The sequence below is a fragment of the Callithrix jacchus genome, chromosome 7, assembly GCF_049354715.1.
Source record: "Callithrix jacchus isolate 240 chromosome 7, calJac240_pri, whole genome shotgun sequence".
NCBI lineage: Eukaryota > Metazoa > Chordata > Mammalia > Primates > Cebidae > Callithrix > Callithrix jacchus.
The window spans coordinates 24,889,745-24,906,536 of NC_133508.1; the positions used below are offsets into that span (position 1 = coordinate 24,889,745).

The following is a 16,792-nucleotide window of genomic DNA, read 5'->3' on the forward strand; positions in this document are numbered from 1 at the left end:
AGAAAGCAATGTCCATGTAGCATGGGAATAGCAAGGCTGAAAAAGAGCCCAGATGCAATGGGGTCCAGTCGGGATAATGTTGAAAGTATTTGGGGTCCAACCTGGGTAAGAGGCAGGAGAAATGACAGAGACTCTCTAGACAGTTTCAAAGGTGGAGAAAGTAAGGCCAGGCTGCAGATAAAGAAATGGTTTGTATGAATAAGAGAACTGAAGACAACAAAACATTGCTATACTTAGAGGTGATCTTGGAGTTTCAGATCGTGATTACACCATTTGGAGTTAGAATTCAAGGTCAGAGGCTGGCTGTGAAGATTTTGAGGCTCTATAGTGCCAAATTTCTGCAGGGTTTGTAAGCACGGACGTTGAAGCTCCGAAGGATGGCAACTGGGGTGTGGTAGATGGGAATAGAGTTCCATGCTGGAGCCATCCAGGGATGGGAGGGGATTTCCTGGATAATCGTAGAGAATTTAGGGATGAGATAGTCAAGAATTCCAGATGGGTGCGGTGGCTCATGCCGGTAATCCCAGCACTTTGGGAAGCTTAGGCGGGTGGATCACAAGGTCAGGAGATCAAGACCATCCTGGCTAAGACGGTGAGACCCAGTCTCTACTAAAAATGTAAAAAATTAGCCAGGGGTGGTGGCAGGTGCCTGTAGTCCTAGCTACTCGAGAGGCTGAGGCAGGAGAATCGCTTGAACCCAGGAGGCAGAGGTTGCAGTGAACCGAGATCGCACCACTGCACTCCAGCCTGGGAGACAGAGTGAGACTCTGTCTCAAAAAAAAAAAATAGTAATCCCAAAGCAGGGGAGATGCTGAGACATTAGACAGAACACAAGATTGAAGTGCTTCTTAGGGGAGACAGAACATACCCAGTCTTCTTGCTCATGCCATGAGCATAGGACCCAAGGAGAAGAAATGGCATCACTGACCGCCAGCTACACCAACATCTCCCCAATAGATCTAAAGGCCTCAATGAGAAGTTAAGTGTGTTGGGAGTTTGGAGAACAATGTCTTTAGTTACACAGCTTTTCCACCAAAAGGTTAACATCAGGCAGAAATAGAAAGTTCATTGCTCAGAGTCACATTTGAAGCTTTACCACAAATTCAGACAATTTGAATTCCATTGTTTTGTTGAACTCATCTGCAAACAGAATCTTTAATTACGTTGGGGTTTTTTTTTCCTCATACCGAAGAGTCAGGGCATGAACAAACAAGGGCATAGCCTCACTTTAAACCTGTTCACTATTGCATTCTGGAAAATGCCTTCGGCACTGCCAAGACTAAAGAGTTTAGTTCAGATAGACTTCTCCCAGAAAAAAAAGAAATAGAAATTGTGGGAAAAAAGACACTGCCTGGGAAAGGCGATGCTGTGTCCACAGGGCCTTGCATGTTACCCAGCACGTATTAAAGGCTCAAAAATATTTGTTGATTGGCTCATTGACCATGCTACACTTTGTGGGGGGAGAGAGATGAGAGGGAATGAGGAGGAATACAAAGAAAAAAATGCAAAATTTAGAACTAGAAGCAAATGGAGGAACCACCTAGGAGGGACTCTCAGAAGGCCAGAATACTGTCGTTACTGACTATAGTGGGTTGAGGCCACAGTGAGCTATGATCATGCTCACTGTACTCCAGCCTGGGGACAGAATGAGTCCCTGTCTAAAAAAAAAAAAAAGTTCTATAAATGGAGTCACTGGCTAAAAACCATCCCCTAACTGGTTAGGAAGGTTAATGCTTCAGACTAGGGGCTGGTCACATCAGCTCAGCTAGCTGGTTTCAGCCACCTCCTCTTATATGTCTTTGGATATTTAAGAACAAATTCTTTGGGATTCTTAATAGGGAAATCGCCAGCCTCATGCGTGTTATGCTATTGACTTGTTTCTTAATAGCCGTTCATTTACTTAGGTATACAATAAGGACTTAATTCAGGCTTAGTGAAGCCTCCGTCAGTACAAAGTCCCTAGTCCAAAAAAAAAAAAAAAAAAAAAAATCAAAGGTGAAACTTGAATCAAAAAATTATATAAATGGGCCAGGCATGGTGGCTTACACCTGTAATTCCAACACTTTGGGAGGCCAAGGAAGGCTGATCGCTTGAGTCCAGGAGATTAAGATCAGCCTGGACAACATGGCAAAGCCCCATCTCTACTAAAAATATAAAAGAACCAGCCAGGTGTGGTGGTGCATGTCTGTGATCCCAGCTACTTGAGGGGGCTGAGGCAAAAGAATCTCTTGAGCTTGGTGATTTGAAGCTGTCATGAGCTATGATCATGCCACTGTACTCCAGCCTGGGGACAGAATGAGTCCCTGTCTAAAAAAAAAAAAAAAAAAAAGTTCTATAAATGGAGTCACTGGCTAAAAATCATCCCCTAAACACAGAATTGTATTGCCCTCCCTGTGTTCCAAAGGCAGAGAGAACAGACCAACACAGTATGAAGTTTGCTTCAGCTTCACAGACCGACATGGAGCCTGCAGGAAAGTTGTAGCTGGACTTTTAACACTGGAAACAGCACTTCCTGAATTGGACTTGCGTTTTTTTATTAATGTTGTGTTTGGATCATAAGAAGACTCAATTCAGCCAGGCTGACTTAAGACATTAAATGACTAGTTAACCATATACACTGATCACATAAACATGGTTTGTGGAATGATAGAAAATGGTTTATGAAATCATTTTTAAGCCATCTTTTCAACAGTAATTGTATCAGTCCTGTCATACTTTAAACCAAGCGATATTGGCAAGAATGAGCCTGAGGGTCTTTAATATTCCGATGATCATCATGCAAAATTGCCACTGCAATAAAATGACAGGGTCGTGTTCATTTCCTTCTTCCATTGCACTTTGCGTTCTTCCCTTTCAACATTACAACACGCTTCCTAACATTTCATCATGGGAGAAGGCTGCATAAGTTTCCAGTTGCTGTAATTCAGTTAAACCATAAAATTGTTTCCAGATTACCAACCATTAAACGGAAAGACAATCTTATTTATGAATTTATAAATCAGATAATGTTCCCAAAATGAATCCTGAAACCAGACACACTTTGACCATTAAATAGGGAAAATGTTTTCTCATTACCATGTGTCAAAAGAATTGCAGTTTTGTAAAGTGGCTTTGGCCAAAACAATAGAGCATACACATGTATTCAGTGCTCTGTGTACTGCCTGCTCCCACCGTGGAGAGAACTGCCCTCCTCTACTGTCAAGCATCTGAACTCTCCAGCGGGGATGTCAGATGAGAAGCCACCTGACTCAGTATCTCTGATGCATTGTCTTTTTCCAGGTGACCTTGCAGGTGACATCCCCTGCAAGAGGCCACTAAGGGAGCTTTTGCTCCCTTCCTCACAGATAAAAACTGAAGAGCCAAGCATGTGGGTAGCTGGAGTGGATTTAGCCCTTTTGATCTAAAAGCATCAAAACTCTTATCCCAGGCAGTTCTGCAACTCTGTCAATATCAGTCCTAAAGAAGAATAGGATGTTGTTTGGGGGTTGTCTCTCTCTCCATCCTAAAACTGTTATCTCGTGGGAACCCAGGGTAGAAGCTGAATACTCAGAGCCAAGGAATATGCCAAAGGCGTGTCTGCAGCCCCATGGACTCCCACGTGCAGATGACGTGGTCTGTGTTGTAACATTCTATAGTTCTAACCTTGAGGATGAATCGGAGGACCAATGTTCTTTTCTTTATCCAGAATGATTCAGGTGCTTTGTTTTCTTTTTTCTTTTTTTTTTTTTTTTTTTGATACAAAGTCTTACTGTTGACCAGGCTGGAGTGCAGTGGGGCAACCTTCGCTTACTGCCACTTCTGCCTCCCCAATTCAAGTGATTCTCCTGCCTCAGCCTCCTGAGTAGCTGGGATTACGGGTGCCTGCTACCACACCCAGCTAATTTTTGTATTTTTAGCAGTGACGGGGTTTCACCATGTTGGCCAGGCTGGTCTTGAACTCCTGACCTTAAGTGATCTGCCATTTTGGTCTCCCAAATTGCCCCAATTATGAATGTGAGTCACCGCACCCAGTTTTGATTTTTAATACTGTTGCTCTCCTTTCTTGGACAACATAATGAAATCTGTTGACCAGCCTGGGAGGAGAAAGAAGGCTGACCTAGCTCTAACCAGCCTTGTTCTTCTGGCCAGCAATGGAAACCCAGGACTCCCCTCTGCCATTTCTCTCTTAGCAGAGTCTCATTTAGTCTCTACATAAATGAGACCTACCAGCGGGGCGTGGTGGCTCATGCCTGTAATCCCAGCACTTTGGGAGGCTGAGACAGACAGATCACGAGGTCAAGAGATCAAGACCATCCTGGACAATGTGGTTAAACCCCATCTCTACTAAAAATGCAAAAATTAGCTGGGCATGGGGGCGCATGCCTATAGTCCCAGTCACTTAGGAGGCTGAGACAGAATAGCTTGAGCCCAGGATGTAGAAGTTGCAGTGAGCAGAGATTGTGCCACTGCACTCCAGCTTGGGCAACAGAGTGAGACTCTATCTCAAAAAAAAAAAAAAAAAAAAAAAAAAAAGAGGCCTACCTATTTCTCTCATCTCTTAATATTACTGTCTTCTGCATGTGCTAAGGTTGTCATCATGCCTTCCTATCCCACACTCCAGCTGTACAGAACCCTTTAAGCCACTTCCTTACCAAAGCTGTCTAGACTCTAAAAATGCCATGTTACCTTTTTTATTCTTAAAGAAATATCCTTTGCATTTGCCTGGGATTGAAGAAGAGCAGTAAACTAGTGCATCTCAAGGTAGCTCTGAATGCAACTCTGTTCTTAGGGTCATTCATTTTATTTCAGCACCACTGTGGATAGAGTCCCTGTGGGATGGATGAGGGCACTGGGCAACTTTCACCTGGGACTGAGCATTCTCCTGAGGAAATCATTCATATCTCAAGATATGAATGTGCAAGTCTGTGTCTCCCATGTGGTAGGAAGAGTGAGCACCACCACCCCCATTTTTTCTGCCATACCATTGTGACTTGGGCCAATCAGGTTGAGATTTCCAATGGATATTTACTAACCTGCTTTCCTTATTTGAATTTCTTACAATTTTTTTCCTTGTCATGTGGACTGTTTTATGGCAAAGAGGACACCAAGGTATGACTGAAATGCTGTATGGCTGAGAGGTTTAGCATCAGCTGGTATACCTGGAAACATTTGCAAGTCACTTCGTGGAGATACGTTTCCATTTGAGATTTGAGATTTCTTCCATTTATTTCTCACAATTTGAGATCTCTTCTTTCCACTTTATTACAGCAGCGGGATCATACTGTAAATACTTAAATTATTTGGGTTTCTTTTTCCTCTTTGGTGGATTTGCAACCTTTAACTATCCAGACTGTATGACTTACATACAAGAAACTTGGTATTGTGACAGACCATCAGTTTTAAACTAAAGAAAATGCATGGAGTCCTGACATCAGAAGCTTGCAATTACAAAATTAAGATCAGTGTTACATGTAGCACTGAGAGTTACATTCCAAAGGCAAAACTCAAGGCCTCAGTGCTTGAGTTGGACACAATTACCCTTGAATATCACCTTGATTGTCATAAAGTTCAGGATACAGATGCACCGTCTCTCAAAAAGAGCCCAACTAAATCAGTTGGCTTTTTGTAGTGAAAGAACAGACCATCATTACTTTTTTTTTTTTGAGACCAAGTCTCATATTGTCACCCAGGCTGGAGTGCAGTGGCACAATCTTGGCTCACTGAAGCCTCCGCCTCCTGGGTTCTGGCAATTCTCCTCCCTCAGCCTCCCAAGTAGCTGGGATTACAGGCATGCACCACCATGCCCAGCTAATTTTTGTATTTTTAGTAGAGACGGGGTTTCACCATGATGACCAGGCTGGTCTTGAACTCCTGACCTCAGGTAATTCACGCACCTCGGCCTCCCAAAGTGCTAAGATTACAGGCATGAGCCACCATGCCCAGCCAGACAGGCCATCATTACTTTTTTTTACTAAGTATCAGATAAACTTGCCAGCTTGTATTTAATAGTGTAAGAATATACTGTTTGCAGCACGGGAATCCCATCACTCACATACCCAGAGGCCTGTGAGACTGAGACCCACAGTGAGGAGTGAGGTCCCCTCTCCTATCTCAGGCTCCTGCAAGGACGCTCACTCATGAGGGATATCAGCACAGGCGATGCCACAGGCCATTTAAATTTTTCTCTCTCTCCTTTTCCTGTTTTAAACTACAAGTAGGCAGGACTGAATTCACTCAGGTGACATAGGACTCCTCTCTTCACTTAGTTGTATTGTTATGTTTAACAATGTGTTGAAAACAATGACAATAGTTCAGTGAAAAAACGTCCATTGTCTGAGGTCTAGAAATGTGAGCCTTTTTCCAATGCCAGTTAAACTGTAAAGAAGCATCGGAGAACCCTGAAGCGAGGAATGGTATCTGTACATAGGAAATCATTGGGAAATCTTCCATTCACATCTTCAGACGACCAAGCTGTTAGGGATATTCATTTTCCTGTGTGATTCTGTGAAAGCCTCCAGGCCCAAGCTCCTATGACATTAGATCCAACATCATCTACCTTCGATACATGTGTTTCCTTTGTTGGTTGGTTGGTTGGTTGGTTGGTTTTTTTGGTTGTTTTTTTTTTTTTTTTTTTTTTTTGAGACAGATTCTCACTCTGTTACCCAGTCTATTGTTCAGTGGCGTGATCTTGGTAGTAGAGAGAGAGTTTTACCATGTTAGCCATGCTGATCTCAAACTCCTGACCTCAGGTGATCCACCCACCTTGGCTTCCCAAAGTGCTGAGATCACAGGGTGAACCACCATGCCCAGCCAGATTTCAGTCATATTTCTCCATGGTCTAAAGAAGAGATGTGTTTGTGTTGCCCTTCAGCCGTAACACAAGTGTTGCAATCCACACAGCAAACATCTTCACCATTTACACCAAAACCACTCAGCAGCCTTCCAGCTGTGGTATATAGCATAGAAATGTGTGCAGCTAGGCAAGACCTGGCCTGGGACACCACCATGCTAGGGAACAGCCCTGTTGTGCAAGGTGAAATAAAGAAAGCGGGGCAGAAAGACTCAAAAACACAGGATGCGCAAACAGGAGTGCTTCCGAGGGAGATGGGGTTTTCATTTTTCCCAGAGGCCCCTGTTGGTCCATGCTGTCTTTTCAGGGAAGTTACTTGCTTGATACAGAGCAGTGATCATGAATCCTGACCTCAGCTGGGGATGTGCAGGTTCTTCATGTTCCTGAGCCAGGTTAGGTGAACTTCCATGGCCTTCTAGATGGTACCTTTTATAACCCTCAGGTGGTTCATTCACCTGGACAAACCGGTCTGAAAGTCAATAGAGCTTTAACAAACGATTCTCTTGTTTTACAGAGAGAGGATGCAAGCCATGGAGAAACAGATTGCCAGTTTAACTGGCCTTGTTCAGTCTGCGCTTTTTAAAGGGCCCATTACAAGTTATAGCAAAGATGCATCTAGGTAAAAAAGAAGAAAGCCAATGAAAAAAGCAATTCAATCTGTTTCTCTTTTAATCATTAAGATAATTCATTCATTCAAATCTGTTTCCTTGTAATCATTTCAAGGCTGAAAATATTCACATCTCTAGGAATCATGGGCATTTTGTTTTTGTTTTTGTTTTGTTTTTTTTCCTCCTTCTGGTAATTCTTGGTCGAAGGTAACACTTTGGCCCAAGAAGGTAAAGGGGCTTCCCAGTGCATGTGGCTTCATGGACCACTCACCGTGCAGTGCCTGCAACCACCAGCCTTGCGTGTCCATGTCGCCATCATCTGAAAGTCACGAGTGAGCCTGGCTGCATTCCACCCTCAGTGTCAGGTGCACACCTGGGAAGCCTTTTCCATCCTGGCCAGTTGTGATGCTGATGCTAAAAGACCTTCATTGCTTAATCCCATCACTGCCAATTGCTTCAAATAGTGAACGGAATGGGTTTTAAAAAAAGGCATTTTGGAAACTGCATAGCTGACTCTCTTTTTCTTTTATTCAGCGAGAAAATGATGAAAACCACAGCCAACAGGAACCACACAGATAGTGCAGGTAAGTGTTTTTGGAGCTGTAGGAGACCCGTGGGCTGCCTGGGATGAGCCGTGGCTGGTCTCAGAAATGTTTAACATTTCCCGAAGTCACTTCTTTGGTATGATGTCAGAGGATTCCTGGATGCCCACACCTTTCCTGCGAATGCCAAAATTCCAGATGTATTCATTACTTCAGGGGGCAAAGCACTGTCTTCTTCCTTCAGTTTTCATTCATTCACTCACTTACTCATTTGTTCATTGACATGGCCATACAATGGACATCTTGCAGACACAGGGTGGCCTACCTAGAACTTGGATTCAATGGGGAAGAGGAAAATGGGACAAGTAGTTTTATGTGTGTTGAGTGTTTAAAATTGCAGGATAAATATTTCAGCAATAGGACTAGCCTATACTGAGGACATTCCCTGGAGGAAGTGACACAAACTGAGCCCTGAAGAGGACTTAAGGGAAAGAAGCGGTGGCCAGTCAAGGGAATTTAAAATTGTTCTAAGTGCAAAGTGCAGCCCTTGGAAGGTTGTACACTGGGGAGGGACATCAGCCCAACTGCAGTATGGGGTTGAATGAGAAGGGACAGTAGCAATAAAGAATGACCAGTGTCCAGATGGGAGAAGAAGAACTACTTGGTCTAGGGTCTGCTTTTTTTTTTTTTTTTTGAGACAGAGTTTCACTCTTGTTACCCAGGCTGGAGTGCGATGGCACAATCTCGGCTCACCGCAACCTCCGCCTCCTGGGTTCAGGCAATTCTCCTGCCTCAGCCTCCTGAGTAGCTGGGATTACAGGCACATGCCACCATGCCCAGCTAATTTTTTATATTTTTAGTAGAGACAGGGTTTCACCATGTTGACCAGGATGGTCTCAATGTCTAGACCTTGCGATCCACCTGCCTCGGCCTCCCAAAGTGCTGGGATTACAGGCTTGAGCCACCGCGCCTAGGGTCTGCTTTTTATTTTATCTCTTTAATGTCATGACAGATGATCAGGCCTGCTTTTTAAATGCCAGCATTCCCCAAAAAGAGAACTCAGTTCCATTAGTAGTGGCGTTCACTCATATCCAGGTCTTTGCAATGAAAGTTTCATCTTGCAGTCTCAAGCCAGGCCTCTGCAAGAAGATGAGGTCTTCCCTCCCATCGGGTTAGAAATAGAAATCCTTAACAGGAACACATTCAGATACTAAATTACACAGAAAGCATATGGCAAGTTGGGTGAAACCCCAAATTTAGGGAAGCCACGTGTACTGGTTTTGTGCAGCATGGTAGAGTAGACAGAATTTGTGACTTAAGTTTAGGGTGCTGTTGGTCGTGGTTCTCCTCTGGCTGAGCACAGTTTAGCTACAAGGCCAACAGGGCCGCTCTGCCAGCACTCCTGATCCTGACAGGATTTGTTGTTTTGCTTAGAAATCAATCAGTGGCCTTGGCCGAAGCCAGAGAATTATTTCACGGAAATTGCTAAACTTGTCTTCAGAGCAATTGCCAGTTTGTTTTGGAGATACTTAATTCATTCATTTTTTAAAATTTATTGTAAACTTAGGGAGAAGAAAGGAAACTACTAAATACGAAAACCTCCCATCCTTCTGTAATCCCTTCTAGAAATGATTCATATGGGAGCGCACTGCTCTCATCAATATGTACGTGATATTTTTCCTTTTTTTCTTCTTGCTTTTTAGAAAATAATAATAAATATGTAGTGAGTGCTTCCTGTGCACTTTTCATGCATTCACTCATGAACCCCTTACCGCCAGCATCCAGGGAACGGTACAGTTTTTATCCTCACTTTCCAGAGGAATAAACTGAACACAGGCCAATACACGTGACACACATCATCACAGTCCACATGCCTGTCATTTTAACTCCTCCTTTTGTGTTAAGATGCCCTAGTCCCTTTAAAGATATATAGGTTGTTTCATTTCTTTGTTCTAAAAAATCTTGTCAATTTCTTTTGAAATGTGGAGAAAGGAGCCAGTGTCATTTCCTCAGATACATTTCCCAAAGTGGAATCGGTGAGTTCAAGGGGACAGTTCGGTGACACCAGCGACACGCTGCTGGTTTCCTCCTCTGAATGGCTGGGCTGATTTGCAGCGCCGCTGGCAACATGCCCATGGACTCACTCCCCACGTCCCTTCTAGGTTTGGACTTTCTTACTCTAACAGATCAGGGCGAGATACTGTCCACAGGGGCTTCGTTGCCATAGCAGCCTTGTATAGTGCACAAAATATAATACTTCCAGAATCCTAGGAAGTAAGCTACAAGACAAGTATTATCCCTGTTCTGTAGACAAGTAAACGGAATTATATAGAAGTCAAGGAACTCATTTGGCCGAGGGTAAAGGAAAACCCAGACTTTCTGGTTACTGTAGGAATGTGAGGTTTACTGTGGAAAGAGAACAGAAGAAACCTCCCATCTCAAAGGCTTTTATACTGTGCATTAGATCATTTAACACAAAAAACCCTATAAGGAAGATGTCATTACCCATATTTTACCTATATTTTACTTGAAAGGAAACAGAAACTCAGGGAGATTAGATTAGTTATCCAAAGCTACATAGCTAGTAAGAGTGACAGCCAGGCCAGGCATGGTGGCTCATGCCTATAATCCCAGAACCTTGGAAGGCTCAGGTAGGAGGGTTGCTTGAAGCCAGGAGTTTGAGACCAGCCCTGACAGCATTGCAAGACCCCGTCTCTCCAAAAAATAGGCGTGGCAGTACATATTTGTAGTTCCACGTACTTGGGAGGCTGAGGTGGGAGGATTCCTTGAGCCTGAGAAGTCAAGGCTGCAGTGAGCCAAGATTACTGCACTCCAGCCTGAGTGACAGAGCAAGACTTTGTCTCAAAAAAAAAAAAAAAAAAAAAAAAAAGACAGGCTGACTGGCTGATGCTTGAGTAGATGCTGATGTCATTGGCTAAAATTAGGCCCATATTATAATGCACATTGGAGACTCAGAAGCAGGGAGGGCAGGACGGGGTGAGGAACAGAAAACTACAAATGGGTTACAAGGTACACTATTCGGATGATGGGTGCAGTAACATCTCAGACTTCACCACTATACAATTCATCCATGTAACCAAAAACTACTTGTACCTCAAAAGCTGTTGAAATTAAAAAAAAAAAAAAAAAAAAAAAAAAAATTTATATATATATATATATATATATAAAATAAAATAAAATAAAATAAAATTAGGCCCATAGAGACAGAAAGGTTTTTTTGGGAAGACAAGCAGAAATATGAATTTGACTTGCTAATGGAGAAGTTCAGTAGTGAGGTGAAGGCACTGGCACATGGATCTGAAGATAATTGTGTGCTGCAGACGAGGATGCGGGAGACTTTGGCAGGTGGTGGTAGCAGAAGTGACCTCCCCATGTCCACCAAGAAAAGAAGCAGACCCAGGGACACAACACAGCAGGACTTAAAAGGTTAGCAGAGGAAGGAGTTAGAAGAGAGTGACCAAGATGGAGCGGCAGAGAGGGAAGAAGATGATGGAAAGTTTCAAAGTGACTGAAAAGAAAAGAAGTGGCTGACAAAGCTCAGTTTCACATTGAAGCAAAGTCACGTCAGGCCAGGGGACAGTCCACACGGTTGTCAACCAAAATATCGCTGAAATGAACATAAAGAGTCATTTCAGAAAATTATGGAGCTATTACCTGAAATATAGTGGATTCAGAGGATGTGCACGTGAAATGAGTGTAGATTCCATAAGGAAATTTGGTTGTTGGCTGGACATGGTGGCCTATGCCTGTAATCCCAGAACTTTGGGAGACCGAGGCAGGAGGATCGCTTGAGGCCAGGAGTTCAAGACTAGCCTGGGAAACATAGCAAAACCCTGTCTCTACAAAAAATACAAAAAAATTAGCCAAGCGTGGTGGCACATGCCCATAGTCCCAGCTTTGGGAGGCTGAGGTAGGAGAATGACCAGAACCCAGGGAGATTGAGGCCCAGAGGATTGCTCCACTGCACTTAAGCCTGGATGACAGAGTGAAACTGTGTCTCAAAAAAAAAAAAAAAAAAAAAATGGGGTCGTGAAAGATATTTTCTCAAACCAGTTATCAGAATTCAAAAACAACTGGTTCCCAGTCTTCAGCCTTCCCTCCATGGATAAAAGATTGAAGGGAAGGAGGGACCTTGGTGCTCTCAGGAGAAAGAGGTAAAGTAAGAATGCGTGACTTCCTTTGGCTGAGGGATTAGCAGAACAGATCTTAGTGGCAGACAGAAGGTAGCACAGTGTCAGCTTTGTTGGAGAAATACCTTGTTATCAGAAATGATGTGGCATGTTGTGAGTGTGTGTGCACACACACATATTTGCACACACCCACATGTGCCTATGCCTCTCTGTATAAGGAGTGATGATAAAGTAATTTGACTGATTCTATAAGGAAACTTCCAATGGAGTGTGGTGAGAATCACTGACGTTGGAAGGCACTGTTAATTCTAACATGCAGCTGTCATTGGAAATGTTACCAGACTTGTTTTGCATGTTTTGCTCGGTACTTTCACAGTTAGAGAAAATCCTTTTTAACAATGGCAGAGATGGCAAACCTTGTTCTTTTGAGAATGATTTTGATTTGAGGGTGGAGGAACTGCCAAAAGTTGGTCAGAGCCATGACTGCTGATGATATCAGTGACCATTTATGCTTAGAAACATAACATGGCCAGGCACTGTGGCTCATGCCTGTAATCCCAGCACTTTGGGAGGCCAAGGCGGGAGGATCACCTGAGGTCAGGAGTTCGAAACTAGCCTGGCCAACATGGTGAAACCCCATCTCTACTAAAAATACAAAATTAGCCGGGTGTGGTGGTACACACTTGTAGTCCCAGCTACTAGGGAGGCTGAGACAGGAGAATCTGTGGCCGAGATAGTACCACTGCACTCCAGCCTGGGAGAGAAAGAATGAAACTCCATCGGAAGAAAGGGAGGGGAGGGGAGGGAAGGGAAGAAGGGAGGGAGAGGAAGGAAAGGAAAGAAGGAAAGAAAGAAAACAAAAAGCTTGCAATCGGTCTCCTGGAGCTCCATTGTCAGCCCTTTAAAGTGCCTTCTGGCCTGCTGCTCTGCTTGCTCCCCAACGGGACCATTAGAGGGGCTGGAGACTGGCCCTATTCCGATGGTCACTCAAGGATGAAGAGCATGGGGCACGAGCAGCATCAGTGTTGCCAAGGCCAAGCAAGAAAGAGGACAGTTGCAGGGAACTCCCTGGCTCATGAGTGCACCACTATGAGCTCCACTGAGGCCTGGCTGAGTTGTGTGTGCTGGGGAGGGAAAGGTTCCCGAAATGGCTGAGGCAGGATAGAAAAACAGGCTACCACCACGCTATAACCACTCCAGGGTCTGCAAGTGACCAGCAGTGCTCTGTCCTGCAAGGCCAGCTTGTCCTGTGACAAAGCTTCCACTTGACTATTCTTGACTATTTACAGGAAAGGGAACTGGAGTGGGAGAGTTTATTAGTAACATAGATCCAGCCTTTACTCTGGGCACCTGTTCCATAAAATCACATTGTCCTTTCTAGAATCTAGCCTTTTTTTTTCTTACCAAAGGAGTGTGTGCAGATGCCCTCCTTCTTTTGATTTTGGAAATCTGAAGGAATTTGGGACAGTACCCAGTTTTTACTAATTTCCCCTTGGTGATTGGCCAAATCTCTGCCCAGAAATAAGTTGCATGTTCTTAGGTTACATTTGCCACACAGGAAATAGTCGCATAAGCATCCTATATTAGGTTTCAGAATTTTAAAATTATTTTCTTCTATTATAATATTGCAGATATTCAGTGTGCAGATTTTAAAAATACAAAAAGTGGCCGAGTGCAGTGGCTCACGCCTGTAATCCTAGCTCTTAGGGAGGCAGAGGCAGGAGGATAGCTTGAGCCCAGGAGTTCGAGACCTGCCTGGGTAATACAGTGAAACCTTGTTCTCAAAAAACTGAATAAGTAAATAAATAAAAATTAGTTTAAAATAAACCCTCATATTGGGATACCGCAGGAGGAGATACCTTTAACACTTTCGTTTTATACACTTCTAAGCTTTTATCTGTGCACACCTGTGTGCACAAGAACACACTCTTCTTCCAGAGGTTAAGAAAATTTAAAAAATTTAAAAAAAACAAAAGAGATTGATCAATTGATAGATCAATCCATCAATAGATAGGGGCATAGGCAGCTCTGCGGCCTGCCTTCCTATGGCACTTTCTTACTAAACTTCTGGATTTTTTTATTTTTTCCGCACTGCATACTATAATACTATATGATTGATACATATATATATATATATATATATATATATATATATATATATATATGCATACTTTTTGTAATGAGAGAGGTGGGCCTTTTTAGAGTTACCAGCTACCTGTATTGGGATGGGACGTATAGCTTAGACTTTCCTTTGCAGCCTCTGAGTTCTGTGCTGCACTCTTCTCATAGGAACTCCCCATGTGTCTGGTGGGAAGACGCTCAGTGCTCTGGAGTCCACGGTGCCTCCCAGCCAGCCTCCACCTGCGGGCACCTCGGCCATCCACATGAGCCTGATTGAGATGAGGCGGAGCGTGGCGGAACTCAGGCTCCAGCTCCAGCAGATGCGGCAGCTCCAGGTATTCCTCATGCATGGCGGCCTCTGTCTCAGTTGCCCTGGGCTCTTCCTACCTTCCTTTTCCTAGGGGCTCCACAAAGACCTAGAAAATGTAGAACCATAAGAGCATAGCTTCCTCTCACACACACAGTCCAGGTCTAGAGCCTTCCACTGCAACTACAGTCAATCTGTAACCACTTCTTTAAGCTGGGCGTGCTTTTACGCAGGAAAAGACTCTTGGGCATCTCCTTTTGGAGAAGAGCCGAAAGGAGAGGGACCCCAGGGAGCGCCGACAGCCAGTGAAGGCTGCCTTCTGACAGCTTGTAGGCTCCATCCGCCTCCACACCAAACAGCCACAAAGGTGGATAGTCAGCCAAGCTTTTTCTTTTCTTTTCTTTCTTTTTTTTTGCAAGGATCTGTGATGTATTTAGAACTATGAGTTTAGAATAGAAGATGAATTCTTAAGGAAGGAAGCCACCATGGTGACTTGTTAAGAAAAACATCTGCATTTCATTTGGATGTGGCCATCCTTCCCTTGCTCTGTTCCATTTTTAAGGAATATATAAACTCCAAGGAATCAGAGTAAATGACCCTTCAGGTCACGAATCTTGGTCAATAAATCCCATAAATCTTCCAAAGCAGAATAAGCTGTCTCCTGGTTCTGGGTAATAAGGAGATAGAGATGGGCATCCCTGCGTGAGACCACTCATTTGCTCTGTGCACCTCCTCCCACCTCCCTGCCCTGGATGGTAGGTTGGGCATGGAGGATATGGCACTGGCCTGGGCTCTATGCAGGCATCCTCCCTGATTTCCAGAAGCTCATAATCCAAATATTGCTAGAGGATAGGGCCAGGTGCTGTGGCTCACACCTGTAATCTCAGCACTTTGGGAGGGCAGGTGGATCATTTGAGGTTAGGACTTCAAGACCAGCCTGGTCAACATGGTGAAACCTCATTTCTACTAAAAATACAAAAATTAGCCAGGCATGGTAGTGTGAACCTGTAGTCCCAGCTACTGAGACGCCTGACACACCAGAATCACTTGAACATGGGAGGCGGAGATTGCAGTGAGCCGAGATAGCACTGCTGTACTCGAGCCTAGGAAATAGACTAGGACTATGTCAAAAAAAAAAAAAAAGAAGAAGAAGAAGAAGAATAAAAAGGAGGAGGAGGACAGAGAAGAGAGAAGAGGAAGAAAAATATATTCAGAATCTTGGAGCAGCCACGGGATGCAACCTCCTGAGCCCTTTCCTCTAATAGGAAGAAGACTTCCAGTCAAAGTTCTTCTTCAGCACAGCGATGACACAAGCCCCCTGTTGTTTAACCACCTAATGAAGGCTAAGAAAACAATTTCCCCTTGCCCTCTGCCTACCAGAGAACACACAGAAAGGCAGCTGGTTTGAGAGACCCAAGGCCCCAGCATGGCTTATGAGTGTTGCTAGAATAGCGAGTGCTCAGATCTCCAAGGGCTGCTCTGTCTCTTAGGCAACATCACAGACACCTTGGACATCCAATGCAAATTCATTTGAATCTCCTATCGAATTGCATCATCTGTGGTGGACCCGTCCTTTGCATTTGCTTTTCCTCGCTTTGCAATTTTAAAGACACATTGCAATGACGTGAAGTGTACAGGTTGGGCTGGGTTGTGTCAGGGGGTGACAAAGTCACATGTCTTCAGTGTCCAGGCAGTAACAGCAAGCGAAGTGGAGGAGAGACCATAGTAAATTGGCCCCTTTAAAGGATAGTTGCCACTCAGTTCCAACTGGCTCTTAACCTGATAGAATTAGTCTCCATTGTTTCTAGAGGTATCAATATTTCAAAGGAATTTGCAGATACAGGTTTTATATGAATTGCTGCTATTTTAAAATGTTAGAAAGTTATTAAAAACCAATTACCGAGTACACTGCAGGCCAAAGGACACAACTGCAGTTCAGAGGGGGCCTGTCCCTCCCATGTTCCTTCTTAGCTGGGACTCCCAGAGGTTAAGCCCCTCCTCCCACTGCTCCTGCCTTTTGGCACCATCTGCTGGCCATTTGAAAATTGTCAACTACTCATTGCACCCCTATAAGAAAAACATACATATCATTTGTATGGAAGTAGCTAACTGCTCTCAAAAGTGAGCATTTGTTGGCTTGGGGACGGGGATGGAATTGCTTTAGCATGAATGCCACACTTCCCCTGGGAATTTCACAGGCATTAGAGGTGAATTTCACGCCAAGGCCGTGATGT

The 16,792-nt window shown here is 44.0% G+C and overlaps 1 protein-coding gene across 1 annotated transcript in view; it reads left to right on the forward strand.

The window, feature by feature from the left end:
* KIAA1217 (KIAA1217 ortholog) overlaps positions 1-16,792 on the forward strand; it is an 820,488-nt gene that overhangs the window by 757,836 nt on the left and 45,860 nt on the right. Inside the window, 2 exon segments of the mRNA XM_009000044.5 lie at positions 7,972-8,021; positions 14,420-14,586. Of these exon segments, the coding sequence (XP_008998292.5) occupies positions 7,972-8,021; positions 14,420-14,586 (217 nt within the window).